We start from the raw sequence: 22,513 nt of genomic DNA on the forward strand, positions 1-22,513 counted from the left end.
GAAGCAAAGAAGAAAATCTTTGCTGATGCTCCTAGTGAAAAATCTGTATAGATTGTGTATGATTTAAGGTTAACATTTAAAGGGAAGAAAGGAATGGAGAGAGAAAGGAAGGAAGGAAAAGGGAAATGAAGGAAAAAAAAAGGAAAACAAAAAGAACGGAGGAAGAGGAGAAAAGGAAAGACGAAACATAAAAAATTCAACCGGAAATAAAGGGTTTATTTCTGAAGTTCCTTCTGAAGCACCTTCTTTGTGTTCTTTTCCTTTGACTTATCTTTAAAAATTAAATTAAAAATCTGCAGAATTGTTTATTCTGCACTTCATGAAGCTTCTCCTTGGTTTTGATTGAATCGACGTCCAACACGGTTGCCCGGAGCCCTCTACTCAAACAGCGTCCATCCCTGTTCGCGCAGAGCTGCACACAGCAGTCCTGGATTTAAAGACAATCACCCTTTGCAGATTCACTCTCACCAGGCTTAATAACTCCCACCCCAAATTGCCCCATCCCTCCTCGGTCCCTCCTGGCATTTCTCGTCTGTCTCAGGGACAGAGATCTTCTTCTGGGCGTCTGTTCTGGCTACGAGGAGCTCTCACAGAGGGGATGGGAAAAGGGGGAACAGGGGAACAGATGAGTATTCATTTCATGATAAAATTCAGAATCCCTGCGCCTTAAATGGTGCCCATTTTCTAAGTCTGGTTAATATTGTTCTTGTTGCTGATGATGTTTTCCTTTTTAAAAAACTGTATGAATCACCTTATTAAGAAAAATTATACAAAAAAAAGAAACTCCACATGCACTAAAATATTTTTCACTATCTCTTTGAAGACATTCTGCTTAAACCTTTTCAAAGATTTGGGTGGCCCTTTCTTGACTCTCCATGATTAAAACTACTTACAAGTCATACACAACAGATGCAAATATAAAATGTCCTTGGCCTCTGCAAAGAAGGCTCAAAATTAACCTTGTGTGAACGTGTGCGTACGTTGCTTCCAACATCTGAAAAAAACTTGATAAAATGGAGACTCCAGCCAAGAGGAATGGTGCATGGAATCCGTTGAAAATGCACACAAACAACAGCTAAAACAACAAGCAGCACAAACTGAGGTGTATTTAAGTTTCCAAAGGTGTTAGGCAAAATGACCAGAAAATATTAGAAATGGTCACCAATGGTGGCTAGCTTTTTTGTTCTATGGTGACAGAGATAAAGTTAAAAAAAAAAAAAAGTTGTGTAGTCATCAACACAGAGAGATAGTCCTTAAAATCCCCCATATCCAGCCTTTCAAAATACTCTCTTCCGGGACATACATGAATAGGAGGGAGCTTTTGTGTTTAAAAATCTTGGTAAGTGTCCCCCTTTAAAATCTACATAGAAAATAGGGGACTGATGGCCCCTGGTTTCTCATTATGAATTGCAAAGACTTCAGTTAGTGGCTACAATGATTTGTCATTTTCGGTATAGAGGTTTTAAAATGTATGTATTATATTAACCACCCTGAACAACTCTCTGTTAAATGCACATTTGGAGTCTGCAGACTGTGTGACCCAGAGGTGCTTATATAACTATATGTGGGTGTCTGGGTGTAAATACGGGTTTATGATTTTTATAATATATATGTCTGTGGGTTGCATCTAACTCCTGTGTGTGCAATAATGTTTTTTCTCTTTGCTGAGGCTAACTTGTCCAGCCTATTGTTTGAGACAACAGATATAAGTTGCGATGGGAGAGGAGCGTCGGATTTGGTGTGTATCCCCCATTTCCAATTATAGATGGATCATTACAGACAGCGGAGTCCTGAGAAGCCAGACATCTGCTCCTCACATGAATGCACTCACCTCCTAGAGACCAGGCTGCCATCATGCTCTGGAAGCTCGTGGAGAATGTCAAGTACGAAGATATCTATGAGGTGAGTCGACACCCCCAGATGCATCTTAGAGCTTTGCAGATAGAGAATTTGAGCTTCTTGATACCCCAACTGATATATATTTTTAAGCTATTTACTCGTAGCTTTCCGGTCGGTTTTCTCAGCTTTCTTTAACTTTTAGAAAAGCTGGCTAGGGAAGGCTTCGCTGTTCTGAAAAGGGACTTTAAGGTTGAAATCTGACAACTTTAATTTAGTAATGTTTTTATTTATTTTATTTTTCTTTCTCTTTTCCTCACCTCCCCCCACCCCACCCTTTTAAGCTCTGATGGGGAATGTGGTGCTACTGAATATGGGCACGCTGTCAGAGAAAATCGAGATTCTGATAAAGGCAGGGGCTTTTCACGTTTTAAGTGTGGAAGAGAATTGGGTTTTCAAGCCTCATTTTTAACAGACTCGGGCTTTTAATTTTTATTTTCAATAAAATTTCTGAAATTGATAACAAATGGTTCCAAGTAGAGGACAGAGAATTAGCGGGAAAGAGGTAGATGGATGGAGATACGGATGGATAGAGCAAAATCGAAGAAGTCGTAGCAGTTTGTTATTTTCTGTTTTCTTGTGTTTTGCTTCCTTGAGGGTCACTGTGTCCGAACAGAAATCGCAGCCGCCCCGTGTGGGCATCTTTCACGGAAATTTCTGCCCACGTTCAATGAGCACGGGTCTCTAGCACTGAGGCTAGCTCAACTCTTCGGGGCAGAAGTTGCGCCCAGCCCGGAGGAGGCCAGCCGCCTCCGGGGCCGGGATCGCCCTCGCCAAAGCCCTTTTCCGGCTCGGGCGAGGGCTGACGCGGAGGCCAGGCGGCTCCGCTACTCGCGGGCGCGGCGGACGAGGCGGGCGAGGCGGGCGAGGCGGGCGAGGCGCGGGGCGCGCGGCGGGCCGGGCTGGGGACCGGGAAGCCCGCGGAGCCTCGCTCTTAAGCGAATGGCCTGGGACAGCCCCATGTGGTTGCCAGGGGAAGGGAGGAAGGGAAGGCTCTGCTGAGACGTCGAGGGAGGAAATAAAAACTTCGGAAAGGCGAAGCGGAGTTAGAAAAGGGAGGAAGTGGAGGCGGGCGAAGCCGGCCGTGGAGATTGCTAAGAGGAAAAGTTGGAGAGAAAAGGAAGGAAGAGAAGCAGACTCCCGGGTGGCGGGCGCGGGCCGCTAGGTCAGACCAAAGGTGGAGGGATGCAGACGCTCCCCAAAGAGCCGAGAAAGACACGCGACCCCTCCGGATCGGGACAGCTCCTGAAAGCCCGGCGGGGAGCCGCCTCGAAGATCCTAAGAGTGGGCCACTCACAGGCGCGGCCGGCAAGCCCCTGGGGGACTCGGGCTCCGACGAGCGCCCACAGGCAGCGCCTGGCGCCCACACCTCCTGCGCGCCCCGAATCCTAATGTTGGGGTGTGTGTATATGTGGAGGTGTATAGGAGAGAGGAGGAGGAGAGAAGAGAGGAGAGGGAGAAAAGCAAGAGAGAGCGCGAGAGCGCAGAGAGGAGAGAGATTCGTCTTGTTGCTGAATGATGCTTGGGGTTTCCTTTCCTCTTTGTGGTTGTGTATCGACTGTAACGAAGAGCCGCGCCTAAGCGCCTGGTGGTGATTGTTTCGGTTCGGCCTCCTTTTCTTTCCTTAACAGGCGGGATAATGGTAAAGTCGAAGGCGCTAGAACTATCCTAAAGAATATTAGCTCCCAAAGTGGGCATGACATTAGCAAGCGTGGGGCCATGGTGAAAACAGCTCAAGGTATATGTATGCAGAGGCATTTCAGTGGGTTCTAAAAAGTAACCAGGGTAACACTCGTTCTTTACAGAAAGTAAAGTAGCCAAATGGAAAAGGAAGGAGGGAGAGAAAAAAGGAGGGAGGGAGAGAGGAAGAGGGAGGGGCGGAGTGGAAGGGAGGGAAGAGAGAAGAGAAAAGAGGGGAGGGAGAGAGAGAAAGAGAAAGAAACAGGGAGAGAGAGGGAATATTGCAGGTGGTCCTGTCTGCCTAAATTTTCTGCTCAAAAAACAGAATCCGCAGCTCGGTGGAAGGAGCCTATTTAAGTCTGGACTAAGGTTGAACTTTAACAGAAATGGCAGTCAGGCCAGTTGAACGGGTTCCTGAAACATCCAAAAAGGTTTTCTGTTGCCTCTGGCTTTGCCTGGAAAGGATAAGTTTAGTGTATTTGAAGATTGATGGCGTGTGTTTTAAATTGAGGTAAAAATCGCAAACTATGTGAGCACTAAACAGGAAAAGGCTGCACAAGGAATGAAAAGCCTCCATCTCGCTTCTGTCCTTTAACAAATGAGCATAATCTTCCACATTTAGCAAAAGTCTGCGAAAGTCACTGTAAATAACCAGGCCCACCAATTTTCTTTTCTCTCGCCTCCAAATGATGAAGCAATCTTTTTTATTTTGTTTTTGTAATCCTCACACAAAGCACCCAGGGCGATCAATTCCTCCGGATTAGGAAAGTCTCTCTCCAGGTAGGAGGACACCTCCATTCTATACAACCTCCCAGCACTGTTCTACCTCACTGCCTTATCCAAAGGGGCAGGGGCTGCTTTACTCGTGTCCCCGGCACAGTTAATTGAAGTTCTGCCTCTTTCCTGCTAAACTTTTTCCCCAGTCTGCCTTTGCCAGCCCCCTCGTCTGATTACATCTAGTAATTCTCCACTGAATGAACGTCATTTACAATAGTAGGGGAGCTCTGCGCTCGCTGCTGCTTCACGCTCCATTTGTCCTCCATTCTCCCTTTAAAGTACTCGTGTAATATTAATAGTCATGAATATCAATTATTATGAGGCGGTGTAGGCAAGCGGAGGGAGGAAGGGGCGCCCGAGCAGTCTGAGCCCAGCTTCGGGTGGAAGAGGACTGCATCTGGAGCCCCGAAGAACGGCAGAAGAAAAGAGGCCAAAAAGACAGCAAAGAGACAGATGAATAGTTCTGTCTGTGTGTGACAGGCATCGGGGGGGGGGGGGTGTAATTTTTTTTTTTTTTTGATGGCTTGTCCTGGAAACACATCAAGCTCAGCTCCTGTGTCCAGCTCGCTTCTCTGCTGGACTCCTTGATTTTTTTTTTTTTTAATCATTGTTTGATTTTGAGCAGTAACCAGGCTTTTTTTTCCAGATGTTAGTCCACACCTATTCATCCATGGTGAGTTTGGATTCACGTGTTACCAGAATTGCATGCTCCCTCCTCTCACTGTCTCTCTGTCTCTGCGTCTCTGTGTGTGTGTGTCTCACACTCTCTGTCTCTCTCTGTCTTCCTTTGAGCGCCTTTGGCTTGGTAATTTAGCACCATAATTGGACGAGGCTGCAGCTGCTTCTCTCTGCATTGTGTGTTCTCCGTCTGAGCTCCATGAGTCAGCTGGGAAGGGAGAGGCCGAAAAGAAAAACTTTTTATTTGCCATTGCAGTTTGGAAATTTAGGTGACTATTTCTGTAGAAAGAACCATGGGGAGTTTACCATGGTGTTTCCAGAGAAGAGAGGGAGAAACAAAGTCCACCTCCCTCATATACACACCTCCCCCTTCTTCTTTCACTTAGTTCACACTCCAGATAGGACCAGGAATAAGTTGTCTGGGCTTTTATTTCCCCCCACCCCAACTTTAGGTCCTTCATTTTCACACCCTGAGTATAACAGCATTAGATATAGAAAAACAGTCTTAGAAATAACTCCTGTGAACCACAACTCAACTTAATTCAACATTGGCTTAGGATATGATTTCGCATGAGATCCATTTCAATGAAACACTATTTAAGTTATTTAATTTCTCCTGGGGAGGGAGGAGTGACTGGGAACTCAGACCAGGAGGATTCCTTGGAGCTCTTGGAATGGTCAGGTTGTGTGGAAAGCTCCTCCTGATCAGACAGCTGCATTTCCAGCTAAGGCAGAAGTTGGATTTTAATCGGGGGAGCAGCACAGCAAATACTATGAAGTTTTATTTGTTGTGATTTGTACCTCTGTAAGTCAGAAAAAAGTAGTTAAAAACACCCAGAGGAGCAAACACCATATGTAAGACTCCTACAATTTTAATTAAGGCATTTAGAATCTCCATCCATACACACTGTTCCTGTACCCCTGCCTTTTGCCTGCTTTGCACTCCCCAAAAGGCGGCTAAAATGTTATAGTTAAGTGGGTGATTCCTTTCCCATTTTCTCCCCAAGCCTGGGGTTTGAAATTGCTGAAATCATGTGGCCCTCTGAGTCAACTTGGGGGTCTAAGTTTCAGATCCTTGCTTCCCTTGTCCCGGGAAGAGCGTACAAAAGCCGGGCTTCTCCATTTGTCACTTGTATTTTTTTTCTTCCTCTCTGCACTCTCTGTCTCTCTCTGCCTCTGTCTCTCTCTCTTTCTCTGTCTCCTTCTCTGGCTGTCTGTCCCTTCCTCTCTCCGCTCCCAGGACCGGCACGATGGTGTCCCGAGCCACAGCTCGCGGCTCTCCCAGCTGGGCTCGGTGTCCCAAGGACCCTACTCGAGCGCCCCGCCGCTGTCCCACACCCCGTCGTCGGACTTCCAGCCGCCCTACTTCCCACCCCCCTACCAGCCGCTCCCCTACCACCAGAGCCAGGACCCCTACTCCCACGTCAACGACCCCTACTCCCTGAACCCACTGCACCAGCCCCAGCAGCATCCCTGGGGGCAACGGCAGCGGCAAGAAGTGGGTTCGGAAGCCGGCTCTCTCCTGCCCCAGCCTCGGGCCGCCTTGCCCCAGCTCTCGGGCCTTGACCCCCGGAGGGACTACCACTCGGTCCGCCGGCCGGACGTGCTGTTGCATTCGGCGCACCACGGCCTGGACGCGGGCATGGGTGACAGCCTCTCGCTGCACGGCCTCGGCCATCCCGGAATGGAAGACGTGCAGGTAACCACAAACAAACAAAAAAGACCACGAATAAGGAATGCTTCTGGAGGGGGGAAGGGCAGGAGAGGGCAGCTCTGTCTCTTTTTGGGGGAGTTTGTTCCCATGTTTAGAACAGGACTAGACAGTCATATAGAACTGTTTATGTGTGTCTGTATGTATGGCTCTATAGTGGCGATTTCCAGAGATCTAATTATGATAATCCAAACCACGAGAAATTAAATCTTGAAGAAGAAAAATATGTATTTGTTTTGATACCTTAAGATTATTAGAATAAAGGCGAATGCTTTTGTCCTGCCTCAGCTACCACCTCCTGCATATTCTCTAAGTGCTTTGTGGAAGCAAGCTTGGTACCGCTTCTTTACCAACACACACACCCCATAGTGGGGCTGTCCTGCTGACTTGGCAGGTGAAAACCTGGCTGCCTAGAGGCTAGAGCTTCAGCATGAAGGTCCAGGGGCCTCTGTATGCTCCAGAGGTTGCTGCTGGATTTGCAAAGATTTTGCTAAGCATGACAATGAGCTATGATCATCTAAGCCAGGTCTTGCTTTGAATGTCTCATAAGACACAGAGCTTTTTCCCAAGATAGAGTTGCAGTCCTCATCTGAGAAATAGAATATATGTGAAGGAGAAACTCAGAACGCCGTAATTCGGGAGTCCATGATGGTAGATACCATTTTGGAAATTCTTTTCACTTTTTGGTTCATTAAGTGACTGTAGTGTAATATCCTCCACCTCCCTCTCCTGGCCTCTGCCTATATTAACACTCTTCTCTCCCCACTGCCATCATCCCAGTTGAGAGGCATCACGTGTTTATTTCTTAAAACAAAAGGCTCAAAACACTCCCCCTACCCACCCACTATCCCATCTGCAGTCTACACAATGGAGCCTGATTTGGTTGAGAATACTTGGTTAAACTAAACAAAGACACATCAAAGAAATGATTCCTAAAAACTGTTTGGGTGATTCTAAGCAGGTCTGCTTTTTCACCCTAAGTTAAATAGTCGGCAGAAAAGATAAATATAGTTTACAGGTATGTAATTGACACTTCAGTTTCATTGGCATAGTTGTATTTATTATGCATCCTTTGACATACCTCTGAAGCAAAGGAAAATAAAATGGGAAAGAGAAGAGGGTGCACAAGTCATTCTTCTGTACCTTGCTGAAAAAAAATAGTTTTAAATAGTTAAAATGTGGTGACAGCATCAAATGCTGTCTCTGTATGGTCTATGATTGTTTATTGTTTTAAAAGAAATTCAGTTATTTATTTTTTAAAAAAGGACAGAATTACCAGATTTGTGCCTGGATTTACTGATAGTAATAAGAGTGATGATGGTTTTGTTGATTTAACTGAGCTTGACTGTTCCTGTCTAGAGATATTGCTCATTTCTGAATATCATATGAGAAAGGAAGTATTTAATAGTTTTTTTTTAATGCATTGGGGTAATATGTGTCTCGGGGGGAAAAGTTTTTAAATTAACCTTTCTGAGTATGGTTCAAAGTGCTGGATAATGAAAGTAGATCAACTCATCACCATTACTGTTGGTGATGCTAATGCCGGCCCTGTCACCACCACCCTACAGGCCAAGTGACTCTAGCGAAGGAACTCAGAAATTTTTCTCCCAGAAGAAGGAGCAGATTTCTTTAGTTAAATGTTTTTAAAGAAATAATTGAGAGAGTTTTTTGTGTTTGGTGAAATGCAACGTCTGAGAGAAAAACAGGGCCAGATCAGTGCACATTTGGGAGAATAGTCTTGTCAAAGCGTCGGAAAGGATTTAGTGTTTGTGTGAACAGAGCACCTCGGGGCCAAGTTGTTGCTGTCGGGCATACAGACCACAGAGGTGGAGAGCTGAAAGGAGAAAAGCAGCAGGCAGCACATGGAGCCACTTGCAGGCTCCCCACTCACCCGACCCCCACCCGGTTCCTCCCCTGCTTTATCTCATTTCGTCACCTGCCGGGAGGCCTACGGGACCTTCTTGGGACGACCCCTATAGTGCAAGGGACACACCCTGCTCCTGTCCCTAGAGGGAAACAGCAAAGACAGGGATGGTCTCTGCCTCCGCAGAGATGATAGACCTCCTGAGGCCAGGGTGAAGTTGACTGATGGAGGGCAGGTGACAAAGACCAGGGGTTATGTTTCCAGGACCAGAGTCTCGATCGAATCCAAAGGCTTCCAATCATCTGCTCAACACAGAAGGATCCACTTTCGAGTTAGGGATCTGGGGTGCGGGGGCTAAAGTTACACAAGCAGGTTGGGATTTCAGCGCTCTTCCTGCAGCTATCGAATGGGTGGCCTGCACTGGTCCAGTCTTTAAAAGGACCAGAGAGTGCTTAGGCCTGGACCTTAAAGTTACTTGTTCCGATCTCAAGGACCTCGTGTGTGTTCCAGATCCCCCTGAGTCAGGGAGCTGGCAGACCCTGAGGGTGCTGCCCTGCCTATGGGTCGAGGGTTTTTTTGTGTGACCCAGATGCACCACACTCAGGGCCACAGCCCCCACCATGAGAGAAGAGAAAGAGGAGAGCTAATTAACCAAATGCTTCTAATATTTTTTTTAAATGAAACTATAAAACCCTGTCAATTTCTATTTCAATTTACTCACAGGGGCTATTAAACTAGCAAATCACTGTTTGGGTTCTGGGTATGCTACATTTCACCCATTGTGCATGCGTGCGCGCGCGTGTGTGTGTGTGTGTGTGTGTGTGTGTGTGTCTGGTTGGGGAGGGGGCTACAAGTGTTAAAAACTCAGGAAAACACCTACAGAGAGAGAGACAGAAGGAGTGAAATGACACCTAGTTTGGGATTTCTTTAGTTGCCATGTACACCTCTTTTCTTCTTCCCATCTTTGCTCTCTTACCTCCCATCACCTCTACCACCCATGAATATAAACATATAAGGATATTCAGTCAACTCCCCCCAAACACATACACACACTCAAACACACCCGAGTGTCTTAAAGCAACCCCTGGTATCACTTTTAACTAAAGAAGTCTAGTAATTACGAGTCTAAGTTGTTTTTCTGAGCTTCCGCATGCAGTCCTAATTAAATCTTTACGATCCTCCCTGTGACGATTAAGCGCCAGCATGCTGCGTGAATATCCTGTACAAAAACCCAGCAGGCGGCCGTAATTAGATAGAAAATCAGACAAGAGCCTTCTCATTAACTACCACAACTACCCCACGTCGCTGATGAGGCGTTTATACATATTTACGTACAAAAGTGAGGGTAAGGTGTGAGGGCTCCCAGGTCCAGGCCAGTGTAAGTCAGGGTCTGGCTGCCCAAGGCACAGGAGAATATTTCTGTTCTGCCTGGACACATTGTCACTGTATACACATGATCATAGAAAGGTGTGAATCGTGTGTGTTTGTGTGTGGCAGGGTCCCCTGAGGAGTTATGAACAAGTTACATGAAATATTTTTAAAACACCTTTTTACTATTAAGATGTGCATGGCTTGTTGCAGCAAGGATAACAGTTCCTATGGAGAATAACAATTTTGCTCACCTCTCTGAGAACAAAAGAGTGACTATTAAACATGAAAAGAAACAAATTAACATGCCCCCTCTATGATTCTATCATCTCATTTCTAAAGTTTTGCTTGTTTGGGGTAGACAGTCCTTTCCTTGTGATGAACTCACACTGAGAGGATGCAGCATGAGTCGGTGTGAGTGCTGTGAAAACAGCTCCTCACGCTCAAGCCCTTTGCTTTTTACTTCTCTATAAAGTTGATAACAATTTGGTCCCAACTTAGGTTTTGAAGGGTCAAGAAAGTAGCTGTAGATTTTAGAAAGACCTAGCACTTATTTTCTTGGTGGGGAGAGAAAGGGAATCTACTGCTTTTGGACGCCCTGGGATGCACAGCCAGAACTGTTCATGTGTATTCTGACAGTAAGAAACTTGCTCCAACGGCTGTTTCCTCTCAGAAGTGCTACCAGTGCTCAGAGTTGAAACTTTCCTTCTCTGGAATGAAACTGTGGCAAAGAAGATGAACGTTCCTTGTGATTACCTAGGTGCTGACTGGGAGGATCTAGACCTTTGTGGGTGTCTGCTTGTCTGTAGTTACTGCCTTCCTAACAGGTGTGCTCCTTGCTGGGAAGCAGCATCAGCAGGACTGGGAGGAAGGGTCAATGGTGAAGGTTCCTCCAAGAGACTGTCATTGTGCAGCAGGAAGCTCGTAGTTTACAGGAACGTGTATGGGCTGTGATGGGTGTGCAGTCCTAGAGGCTCGCAAACATGCTCCTATGTGTTGCTGTTTGCATTCCATTCCAAATCGCTCAGACTTTAATTAAAATCCCATAATGTAAACTATTATGTATTGTAAAATGGCTCTGGGTTTAAGATGCACTGGGATAGAATGGAAAACACAAATTGCTCTTACTAATATTAGTGAAAATCTGTCAGCTGTTGCCAAATTTTTACAATTCATAAGAGCAAATAATATAAAGGTTTATCTGTCTAATATCTACGTTTTATATAGTAGCTAAACCAATGTTGCATCCCAGATGTCTCTCAAAGTTTTCTTTCTCCACTTCTTCCATTGGAAAAATTTATAATTTGAGTAAATTTCATTTCTATGTCGATTTGGAGGTAATAATAATAATAAAACAGCCCTTTGTGAATTAATATAAATGGAAATAACAGAAACTCCAGTTTGGAATAACATGATTTATGTGTGCAATTCTTTAATATCCAGTCAATTTGAATAGTGATATTTTTATATTCACAGTCAGTTGAAGATGCCAATAACAGCGGCATGAATCTATTGGACCAGTCTGTCATTAAAAAAGGTATGGATTATTCCCCCAAAAAGTAAGCAAAGTTTTCTCATGCATTAACGTCCTTATGATGAGTTTTCACTTTGGGGGAATTCATTATTTGGCAAGACATAAATGTTTGTTCACAATTATAGGACAATGGCTGTCAGATTAGGGGAAAGGGCATGTTGGGAAGACGGAAGTTGGGCAAGGGGGAATGAAAACCTCAGACACAAATTCAGATGAGTGAGACAGACTGTTGCAATTTTTCTCATGGCATATTTGGTAGCCATTTTCGATACATCTTAAATAATTGAGCTATCATCATGTGTGGAATTGGCTGGTAAACACTGGTTTCAAGAAGGTGCTACAATTATTTCAGTGATAACTGGAGTTTGCTGAGTTAAATCCTATGTTATTGAGATAGCTCTTTCTTCATTTTGTATTTGATTTTTTTGGTGATAATTTTGTTTCCAGTTCTCTATGTTTTATGAGTTGTTTTTAATTTATTTTTTCATTGTGCCAAATGTGTTGCTAAATATGCGCATCCTGAGAAGCTGAGACAGCCTATGCACATTTCTAAATCTTCCTACATATGCATTCATGATTTAGTGTGACTGTGGAATCACCCCATACTGTTAAAGGGCATGTGATATTAACAAATGTTTGCAGTCTCTTGTACAGCTGTAAGCAAAATAATTAACTAATTAAACTAATTAAATGTAATTACAATAACTCATTTTGGTCGTATTGCAGCTGCTTAATTTTTTCTCCTTTTCTCTGACAGTCACTGAGAGAATGCCTGGCGATTAGCGTAGCTGCTGAGAGGCCTGAATGTCACTCACATGCCACAAATTTAGGAGCTTAAATGTGTAAACAGTGCAATCTTTAATTATCACAGAAACTGGCATTGAAGATAAAATTTTAATACTGTAACCCTTTCTTATGGATGTTGGAGAAATTCTGTCCCTATATTTAGTGTCAACAATCCCCAGCTTTCAATCATTTATGATTCACTTGAGCCACTTGACATTCAACAAAAACAGTTAAAAGAAAAAATGCTTTGGGAAGTAATTCATCCAGACTCAAATGGGATAGTAGGAGGGTTGTGGAATAAGGATTCCAAACAGGGTGAGGTATTCTAAATTGTCTTCTTTTACAAAGGCAGGAAGAGTAGCTTTGAAAGGTGGGTGGGGGAAGCTGTACTTGAAATGATGCCATTCGGCCTTGGAATGAATATCTTAAAGTATAGTAAGGTTTGGGGCATAACTATTTATTTTAGTGGTTGCTTAAAACATCTCTCTCTCTCTCTCATCTTTAAATAATATTGTTTTGGCTTTTAATGCCAGCTTTTGGGTTTGCTAGGATACCCAGGCTCGGTGCTTAAATTTGCAACTGTGCTGACTGACAGCTCACTTTTCCCGTTTTCTCTTGGGTCTCCTCTTTTCGGTTAATTGCTGGTTGATTAGGGTGGGGTCGGGGAGGAGCTTCTCCATTGGCTTTTTTCGGTTTGTTTTAGTTCCTCCTCCCTTTTCATGGAAAGCTAGAACCCCTTAGCTCAGGGTTCTGTATCCTAGCAACATCATTTGGGCTGGTAGGGGAACATGCCCAACAGATGACCAATCAGAAATGTTATTAATAGCCAGTCCAATAAAAATATTTGTAACTTAGCTTGCCTAGCAAAACAGAGCTGAAGATTTTCTTAGATGTGGGATGCTTTGGTTTCAGAGCTTCTATATGTTTGTCAGCGAAATGTGAATATTTATGTGCAAGGTTGTCTCCAGGAATAAGAAAAGGAAAATAATGGCTAAAGTTGATGGTTCTGTTTTTAGAAACAGAAGAGTACATTTTATGTCCCCCCAAATGTACAGCTTTTTAAAAAATGTGCAGCTTAAAATATTTAAGTAGCATCCCAGTTACTTTAATTGATTCAGAGGGTGTGGTATGAATATGATGAAATGGTAGGTCAATTGCATTATTTAGTATTTGACATATTTGCTTTATTACATGAAGAAAAGATCCTGTCTTTTTTTTTCTTTAGAGAGCCATAGGCAAAATAAGAATACGAGGTTGATTTACTTTTCTAACTCACTATAAGCCACTTAAAGTTGTGGTGGGTTCATTAGCCCCTTCCCTGCACCCTAGTCTCTTTGCTCACCATCTCCCCAATTATGAGAGACGTTTCCAAGAGATTAATTTTGTAAAAGAGGTGAGAAAGCCTTGTGAACTAAATATTCTAAATTTCAACACATGGAAGAAGGCTTAGTTTCTTAATATATTTTCTAATGGGCTTTTAGGCAGATAAAAAAATTCTACCTCATTAGTAAAAGATTGGCAAGTGGTCTAGGTTTGGGGGTCTCTGACTCTGTGTTTACGAAGCTAGAAGACTTAGGCATAAATGACACATGTCTCTATCTCTACGTCTCTTTCTCCAGTTATGGTAAGGCCCCTTCTAAAATTTAACCAGTCTAATTTTTCACCTGTGTTTATATCACCCCATAGCTTATGGGCTCCCTCTCTTGTTATGTTTGCTATCTGGGCTTAGCTGACATTTCTGAAGTAATTTAGTTAAGGGGAAATGAGTTGTTCCCAGTAGAGAGAGCAAACGAGTGGAGTGAAGGTAGCCAGCGTGATAAATGGCTCTTTCATTTGAAGATCTCCAGAGCTCGTTTACGGCTAATTTTCTGTATTGGCCCCCTTTGAGCTATTAATGCAATCGGCAGGGACCGTGGCCCCTCTCCTCTTAGCTGCCCCATTAGAGCTCCCATTAAGCTGCCTAGTCTCAACTCCATGGCGGGAGTGGGCGGGGGGACTAATGAAAGGTGCTTTTTAAACTCTCCTAATCTAAACCGGCAGAGGGTGGTTAATACGATTTGAAGGGGGCTGGTCAATGAGCAATCAATAAAGTAATAATGAGAAGGATTTGGTACATTAACAGTCTAAAAATCCAACGAGACATTAAAAAATCATTCTTAACTCTCAGTTCCATTAAGATTAGAAATCTGGGGGGAGGAAGAGAGTGTACCCAGCTAATAAAAATGATCACTGCCACCATCATGTTGCTTAACTCAAAAAAAGGCTCACTTAAACTTTAAGAAAAGGTTTTTGGTGCAATAAGAGGCCAATATGCAATCTGTTTAACACCTTAGACAGCAGAAAATATGCCGGGATTTCTTGGAAAGGCTAGCGTGGCTGGAATCCAAGGTTCAAATGTTGTGACTGTGGGGCATTTTCATTGGTCTTAGGGATATCCTGTTTGGTTAGTTTCAGTTCAACCTCCATTCTCTCCCACTTTCCTTCCCGTTAGTTCTGGCCCCTTCCCCACATAAACACTTTGATTGGTGTGGATTTTCTTTCATGGGAAATAAAGAAATTGCCAACTTTCTATTACAATTGATTCTGTTGGGATTCTTCTGACCTAGAAGGTAAAATGCTCTGAGAGTCTGTCAGAGTCTCTGAATGGTATGGGTTTCCTCTCAAAAGGAAGAAGTTCCCATTTCCAGGTTGGACTTGGATCCCAATAGCTATTTATCAACTAGAGACCCTGAGAAACACTGCAGCCACTCTTTCAAAGTCAGGCAGGTTAGACATTCTTCTTCAACACTCCAAGTGCTGAAACTGAGACAGACAGTAAATGACTTTCTCAAGGTCCTATACACCATGTAAGTGATGAGACCCAACTCCGTTTCCAGCCTTTTAGCCTTTTAGACTCTGTCCCTATAAGATGCCAATACTGGATGTTTGAGTTTTTTAATATCCCTGCTTTATTTGTGGAAATTATTTAATTTTTCTTTCCACAATTTCAGTCCCCACACTTATACATGCACTATAGTTGTGGAATAAAATTTTACGCTCAGGTACATGAGGAAGTGTTTGGATCTGAGGAAAGGGTGCTTTGCTGGTGAGAAAAAGAGTGCTAACTTTTAGGGGCCACTTTGAGTCAATGCTAAGCCTCCTGGTTGTTTCCCAATGTCATTTACATCTTTAGGTCAAGAGGGCCTTTCGAAGGGACTTACCCCATGAATCTATAAGATAGGTTCATTTCTTCCCTTCTCCTCACCAGCAGATCGAATCAAACACAAAGTTCTCAAAACTATAATTTCACACTTAAGTTTAAAGAGTAGAGATTAAAAGCTAGCCTATTAACACTTTAGCTCTTCTATAGTCCACTAATGAATAATATTTTCTCTAATCATTTTTCTTTCCTCTCTCTTAAATAAAACTCCAGCCAGGTTAATGAAATATTGATGTTTTTAGCCTTTTTTTTTTACTTCTCCCCAGCATAATGCAGCAAAAAAGGGAGGGGAATGAGTTTTGTGGGTGTTACATCCAGAACTTGGCCTTGACACCCAACTGGGAACTGAAGAGGAAAAAAAACACTTTTAATGTATGAACAGAAAATTGTAAACACGTAAAGAACTGAAAGCTTCATGCTGAGCTTTGCCATGCCCCATTTCCTTACTATTTCCTGCTGTCGCTTTAAACCTATCTCAGTCATCTCTGGGTTCCATGAGCAGGAACGGTGTGCTCATAATTACTAACAAATCAACCAGGCCCTGTTGAGCTCTGGGTTTATTGATAAACTGGAAGAAAGCAGAAGGGAAAAGACAAAGAAAGTAGAATATGGGGTTAATCAGGTGAGCTAAGCAGGTGTGAAAGTGGAAAGGAAAGTAGACGATGATGGAGTTATGGACCTAAAGGAAAGTTGGGACAAGAAATGTGTCAGATCTAGTCTAGGGGACCAATACTAAGGAGAGAGGTTTAGAACATGAGGATAGGAGGCTGGGAACACAATTGTGATACTTAAATTAGAAAATGGAAATATAGTCCAAAGCACATCTTCTGACATTGTCGGTGCTTTGACTGGAGGGGGAGAAAACAAAAACAAAAACAAAAACAAAACCTTCCCAGAGAGGGCAGTGTACTGACAGAAGCTGACTGGACTGGGGGTATGCAGGTGATAATGTATATACAGAAAGGTACTCAACCCATGGCAGTGAGCAATATACATTCTCCAAAGGAAATAGCTCCTGTCAGGTGAATCAGGCAATTAACAATAGCGAAATTACAGGGTGGTTTATAACATTTCTTTAAAGGCCCGGCTTTTCCAGAGGTTTAGCTTCTGGGACAGGGAGAAGCAGGTAAGATTCCAATACTCAGTGGGTATTTGGTTATCCACTGTAGGAAGCAGGAACTGAATTTAGTACTTTCAGCTTAGTGGAGTTGGTTGTTATTTAAAAAAATATTCTAAATAGTATTTAGAGATAAATATGTTGCTAAGTATAGAGGTGAGATTTTTATATAATTTATTTCTATAATTCATATAATGTTAAAATTACAAAGGGCCATCTATATTTTGGAAAATAAGTTTTTCCAAGTTTTCATAATGCCAACTCCCATGATTGTCAATTATTTGTTTATAATGCCTTCACTATGAGTCTGAATTATGGATATCAGCACTGTTGTGAAGAATAAGATAGATTGAAATATATGCCCCCACCAATCACCTGGCTATTAAGTGACTTTAACTTCACATTTTACTCAAATCTGATTAACATTCACACTTCAACTTTTCATTGATTCATTCTTAAATGGGAATCAGATTCACTGATGAGAAAATGAGGCAAATAAAAAAGAAGGAACACCTTTCTATATCCCCTGTCCCCACCCCATGACAGTGCAGAATATCTACTCTGTTGCCAACATCATTCATCCATCTGGGACAAGGTTTTGGGCTCTGTGGACAGATCCATAGATCCTAAAGTGCCTACCAGGTAGTAGCAGAAGGGAATGCTTTAGTCTCCTCATCCACTCTTGTAATAAAGCTCTTTTCCACAAGGTGTTTGTAAAGGATCTAATGAAATTCACAGTAAATAAAAGATTTGGGACCAACCTGGCTTTTAGGAGTCTCTAAACAACTATGGAGGTTTGTATACTGGAATCTGTGGTAGAGAGAATAAACAGAGAAATACACAGTATTGGTTAGTCTGTTCCATAGAAGGGAGGTTATGCATCTTGTTTGATATATAGGGTTCTAGGCTCCAGCTGACAGAAACAGCATATCTTTCCTCCACACAATTACAGAGTGAGATAGACTTTATCAAATAGGTAGGGTTGGAAACCTCTTTTTTCACACCAGATGAATGTTTCCATAGATTTTTTGGACTGGTGATCAACAAATACCATGAAGATTTGGAGGCCTCATATCCCAGTGGAAGAAGCAAAGTTACAGGGAAAGTCAGGAGGTATAGTCACCTGTTCAGGGGCCTGTAAAACCTACATAAAGAAAATGGGCTTAAGCAGTGAAGTCCAAGGGACAATACTGCCAGGGAACTGGGAGATTGACTGTTCCTCATTCCCAGCCTTCTGGTTCCACTGAGCCTAGCCTCTTTCTGACATGCAGATGACACTGAAACACAATTAAGCAGAAATACAGGCTGGAGAGGCTGAATGCACCAGGGTAGCAGTGGCAACCAGCTGTCAACTCTTATTAACTTCTGCATAAAACATACCTTGAGTGCGGTTTGTTATCAACTACTTGCCGAAAAGAAACAACTGGGGCAAGGCAAGACCGCCGCTCATATGAATTAGAGTGATTGGTTGATTGATCAGGGCACCTGTTGTAAATCATAACTGCTCCAAACAATCACCAGCCGGTGCTTTAATTTGTAAACAAAATTCATGTCACTGCAGAATTGCTTTCACTGAAGATGAGCATTTGGGTTCCTTTCTAAATGAATCTGTTGTTATTACTTAGGGAAGAATGGAGCCTACTTTAAAGAGTTGAGCAGCTCTTTTAGGCCCAGCTCCCCAGCTCAATGGTATTATTTGTCTGTTCTTGGGCATAGTATCTGATAGGGTCCAGCCTCATTATCCTTTCTAGTTATGACCATAGATCTGGGCCCAATAGGAAAGGAGGAAGGGGTTTCCATTGGAATTACCATTTTATATCACTGCATGGTGATAATCACCGTCAGGCTTCAGCACCAAATGAGATAGGCATTATTATACTCAGGAGACGGATAAGGAAACTGAGGAGGTTCAGACAGAGTCGATCAGCTGTCTAAGGTCACAGAGTTAGCACACGATGGAATAGGATTTGCCTGGTTCCCAGCACAGTCCAAACTCTGGGTTGTTTGATTTCTTGATTTGGGTAGTAAGCAGGACAGTAGCAAATGACACTCATATGTCTACACTCGAAGTAAGTTTCCAGAGGAGGTCTGGCTTTGCCGTCTGTTTTTTGACAGCACTCTGAACGCACTGCAGCCCCACTGGAACAAACACTTCCTCCCTCAGCTTTACACTTGGCGTCTGTCCTGTGGCCTCACACAGAGACACATTCTATCAGCCAGTCACCAGGATCGAAACTTGGTCACCTTTAAGGCAATTTTTTTCTCTCTTTCTAGTTCCGGTTCCTCCCAAATCGGTGACTTCTCTAATGATGAATAAAGACGGCTTCCTGGGAGGCATGTCTGTCAACACTGGCGAGGTGTTTTGCTCCGTCCCAGGCCGTTTGTCTCTGCTCAGTTCAACTTCGAAGTACAAAGTAACTGTGGGAGAAGTTCAGAGACGGCTGTCGCCTCCTGAATGCCTCAATGCATCTCTCCTCGGCGGAGTCCTCAGAAGGTAACCCCACCACCAAAAACAAAAACAAAAACAAAAAACAAATAAAAATAAACCACCAGTTTTTATTTATTGGACAGTGAGGAGAAGGTTCCAGCAAAACCCAATCTGCAGTCTGACGCAGTTGCCTAGCAACCGGGTGGCCCGAGCATTGCTTTCGCGCAGCGCTTGTGAGGATCCGCGGCCGCCACGTGCTCGCCCACAAACTCTAGTGCCCTTGCACCCAGGCCTGCCCGCGCCGCGCACGTTCTACCGCAGATTTTGCCGCCCTGGGAACCTTTCACTTTCCTGGCCCTGCGCCTGGCGTCTCTCTTCCTCTCACCCCTAGGACATCTCAGGGGGTATTCTCCAGCCTGAGTACAAAGCAAAACTAACACCCCCCCGCCCCCCCAAAAAAACCCATAAGTTTCATGAAGCAACTCTCTTCATACCTTCAGTGTACTCTTTCTCTTTTATTGCATGTTTTAAATGCAGTTGGCACCCAGTGAAATTGGTCTTTCAACCTGCTGATGCACTGTAACCCAGGTTGATAAACTCTTTTTCTAAATTTGTGACATCCCTCCTTCAATAACACCACCACCAATAATAGCAATAATACCACTTTAGAAGTATTTATAGGTATTCCTGGGAGCCATTCAGGTGCTTCACAGTATTCCACAGCCCAGAGACTGACTCCTCCTCGTGGAAATGGGAGAGAATGTGGCTTTTATCTTAAGATGTAATGCCTCCCTTGAAGTCCCTGCCAATGCCTGAACACTTTGGCAGTGTCCCTGATATGAAAGTGACTTTGTATGAGACAAAACTTTCCAAGATAACCCGTTTTGGGGGGTTGACAGTCCTTTTCTTTCCTAAAAGTGACTGTATGAATAGTACAGCAAAACAGATGACAGTAACTGAGGATTTTTACTTGTACTTTTGTCCATACTTTAGCACATACAAGGAGAATATTGGGAGAAATTAAGGGTGTGACCCAGAAACTTTCTCATTTTCAATCCTCTTGCTCTGCTCTCCTTTGATTCAGTTTTCAAGTGAGTGCTTTGAGCCTCAGAGTGTGGAAGTTTCCAGTCGCCCCCTGAACATTAAGCCTGTGTATATAAACTTGCTGAGATGAAGTAAAATAATCAATATAAAGTGCTTATCACATAACTACACTTCCAAAAGTGTTAGTTTTACTGTTATTATGATCATCACCATTTCTATTTCAGTCTGCTCTCTCCTTTTAACATAACACCATATACAGCAACTCTTGACCCCTTCCTCATAAAGCCCACCTGTTGCAGCAAGTGCGCTCTCCTCTCTGAGCCACTTGGCTCTTTCCCTCTTTTCGGCAAGGTTGTGCTTGCCCAGTTTCTGCTCACCTCAGTGACTCCATGACAAGGAAGGAACATGCACGTGCGTGTGCAGCTTCTACCTTCTCTAGACCCATAACCTACACCTAATTATTCCCATCTGGTATCCTTTTTTTTCTTTTCTCACAAGATAAAAAAAGAAAACTCAGTTAAAAAATTTCTCTGTATTGCAGAAATTAAGCAAACCTCAGCAAACTATCAGCAAATAACCAAAAGGAAGGGGGAAAAATGTGCTAACCTCGAGTTAAAACCTCTTCAAGCTCCACTGGGCTTTAGATTGCTAAGTCTAAACTTTGTTTCAGGAACACTCTAAGGTTAATCAGAATGTTAATTCTTGCAATTTCAGAGCCAAATCGAAAAATGGGGGGAGATCTTTGCGAGAAAGGCTAGAAAAAATTGGTTTGAATTTACCCGCGGGCAGGCGCAAAGCAGCAAATGTCACGTTACTCACCTCTCTGGTGGAAGGTAAGCAAGATGTGTGGCCATTTCACGAAGTGGCTGAGCTTAACTGTCGGCTGGAGGCTGACATTTTACACATTTCATGATTAACTGGAAATCATTGTGATTGTTGTGCTCTTATGAGCTGGATGTCAAGCGGCTGCTTGAGAGAGGTTCAAAGGTCCTTTTACTTAGAGGAAGCCAGCAGTTGTAGACAGGGCAAGGGAAGTATATGAGATTTCCTGTGCTCTGAAAAGTGCTCAGGTCCAGCCTCCAAGCCAAAGCAGGGGTCACTCCTGCTGCCACGTGCAGGACATCCTCTATGTGAACTCTTGCAAGAGTAACTCTTTAAGCAATAATTCATTCTATAGCCCTTCACCTTGACAGATTTGAATTGTCAGTAGTAGAAAACACATTGCATTCATGACCCCTAATGGTTATTTTAAAACTTTTGTCACTCCTAGGGCCAAATCTGCAGATTACCTGGGACATGTCGTTATTGAAATATTGATAGCTTAGTAAGGCCAATGATAGCTAGGGGAAGATTGGGGAGGAGGGGCGAAGAAATATGTAGGGGAGTCCGGTATTATCTTCAATGTAGATTCATCAATTGTGAATTAAAGGGTGATAATTGCAATAAGCACCTTATAATTTACTCATCAGTTTGGGTTTGGGGATGATATTTGTGGTATGTAATAAACAAAATCATCTACACAGTCTAGAACAAGAAGATCTGCAGTTGAATTTGTGGGAAATAATATGAAGTACAGTCAGATGGTCCTAACAGAGGAAGATGCAGAATTTTCTCTAGCATCTAGCTTGTAGGTCTTGTGTTTTAATTCCATTTGTATGGGTGTAATATGATGACGCTCCTGTAGAGAGTTGGTTTTAGAAGATGGAACATTAAAATATTTAAGCAGCAATCATTAATCATCACAGTTACAGGCCTTATACTTGGCCATTTTTAAGGCAAAGTTGCTTGGCCCGAACACCCTCCAGAGGCAGGAATCACTGAAATTTCCAGACCACACTTACTAGTGGTTGACTCTCAGCCTGGAAGTTTCACATTTTACCCTTCAGGGAATTGCTAATATCATAGTCCTCATTTTGAAAAGCAATCAAGGTAACCTTAGCTCAAGACAGGGATTTTAGTGGAGAAGGGAGGAAACTGGAAACGCCACTAAAATTCCAATATTTGTTTGGCAGTTTTTGGTTTTGTGACTCCTTGTAAGCACCATGCCTGAAGTCTTTTGTTGTTGTGATAATAATGATTAAAAGTAAGTCATCCTCCTTAAAAATAATGTAGCTATGGGGTATTTCAACATATCTGTTTTTCACATATGGGGTCTTTCCTTGAACCCCAAAAGGCTGTGTTTAAAGGGTAATAATGCTTTACTTGAAAGGGGCTTTCACATAAACTGAGTAATACCTTAGATACCCCAGTTTTCTGTAACTACTGTGTCATCTTTGTGCAGTGAAAAGTCCTGAAGTAGGAGGATGATGACAGGAACCTCTGAAGGGGAGAAACCTGAAACTTGACTAGCAGGAAAAGTGACAAGGAGAATTATTATTTCATTGCAGATAGAAATACTCTTTCCATATACATTTTACATATAGTCTTTAAT

At 43.1% G+C, this 22,513-nt stretch overlaps 1 protein-coding gene across 3 annotated transcripts in view; it reads left to right on the forward strand.

Annotated features, from left to right (window-relative positions):
• Positions 1-1,279: 1,279 nt before the first annotated feature.
• TFAP2B (transcription factor AP-2 beta) overlaps positions 1,280-22,513 on the forward strand; it is a 29,162-nt gene continuing 7,928 nt past the window's right edge. For 2 of the 3 annotated variants that reach the window (XR_004245727.2, XM_032141075.2), the window contains exons 1-7: positions 1,280-1,339; positions 1,766-1,902; positions 5,000-5,026; positions 6,272-6,730; positions 11,451-11,511; positions 18,885-19,104; positions 20,797-20,915. Coding sequence is in view for 2 of the 3 variants with exons in the window: in XM_032141075.2 (XP_031996966.1) it covers positions 1,822-1,902; positions 5,000-5,026; positions 6,272-6,730; positions 11,451-11,511; positions 18,885-19,104; positions 20,797-20,915 (967 nt within the window). In the remaining variant the exon portion in view is untranslated. The remainder of the gene's footprint in view (positions 1,340-1,765; positions 1,903-4,999; positions 5,027-6,271; positions 6,731-11,450; positions 11,512-18,884; positions 19,105-20,796; positions 20,916-22,513) is intronic. The other variant, XM_032141077.1, reaches the window with a different exon arrangement.

This window comes from Hylobates moloch, unplaced genomic scaffold (assembly GCF_009828535.3).
Source record: "Hylobates moloch isolate HMO894 unplaced genomic scaffold, HMol_V3 SCAFFOLD_20, whole genome shotgun sequence".
NCBI classification, from domain to species: domain Eukaryota; kingdom Metazoa; phylum Chordata; class Mammalia; order Primates; family Hylobatidae; genus Hylobates; species Hylobates moloch.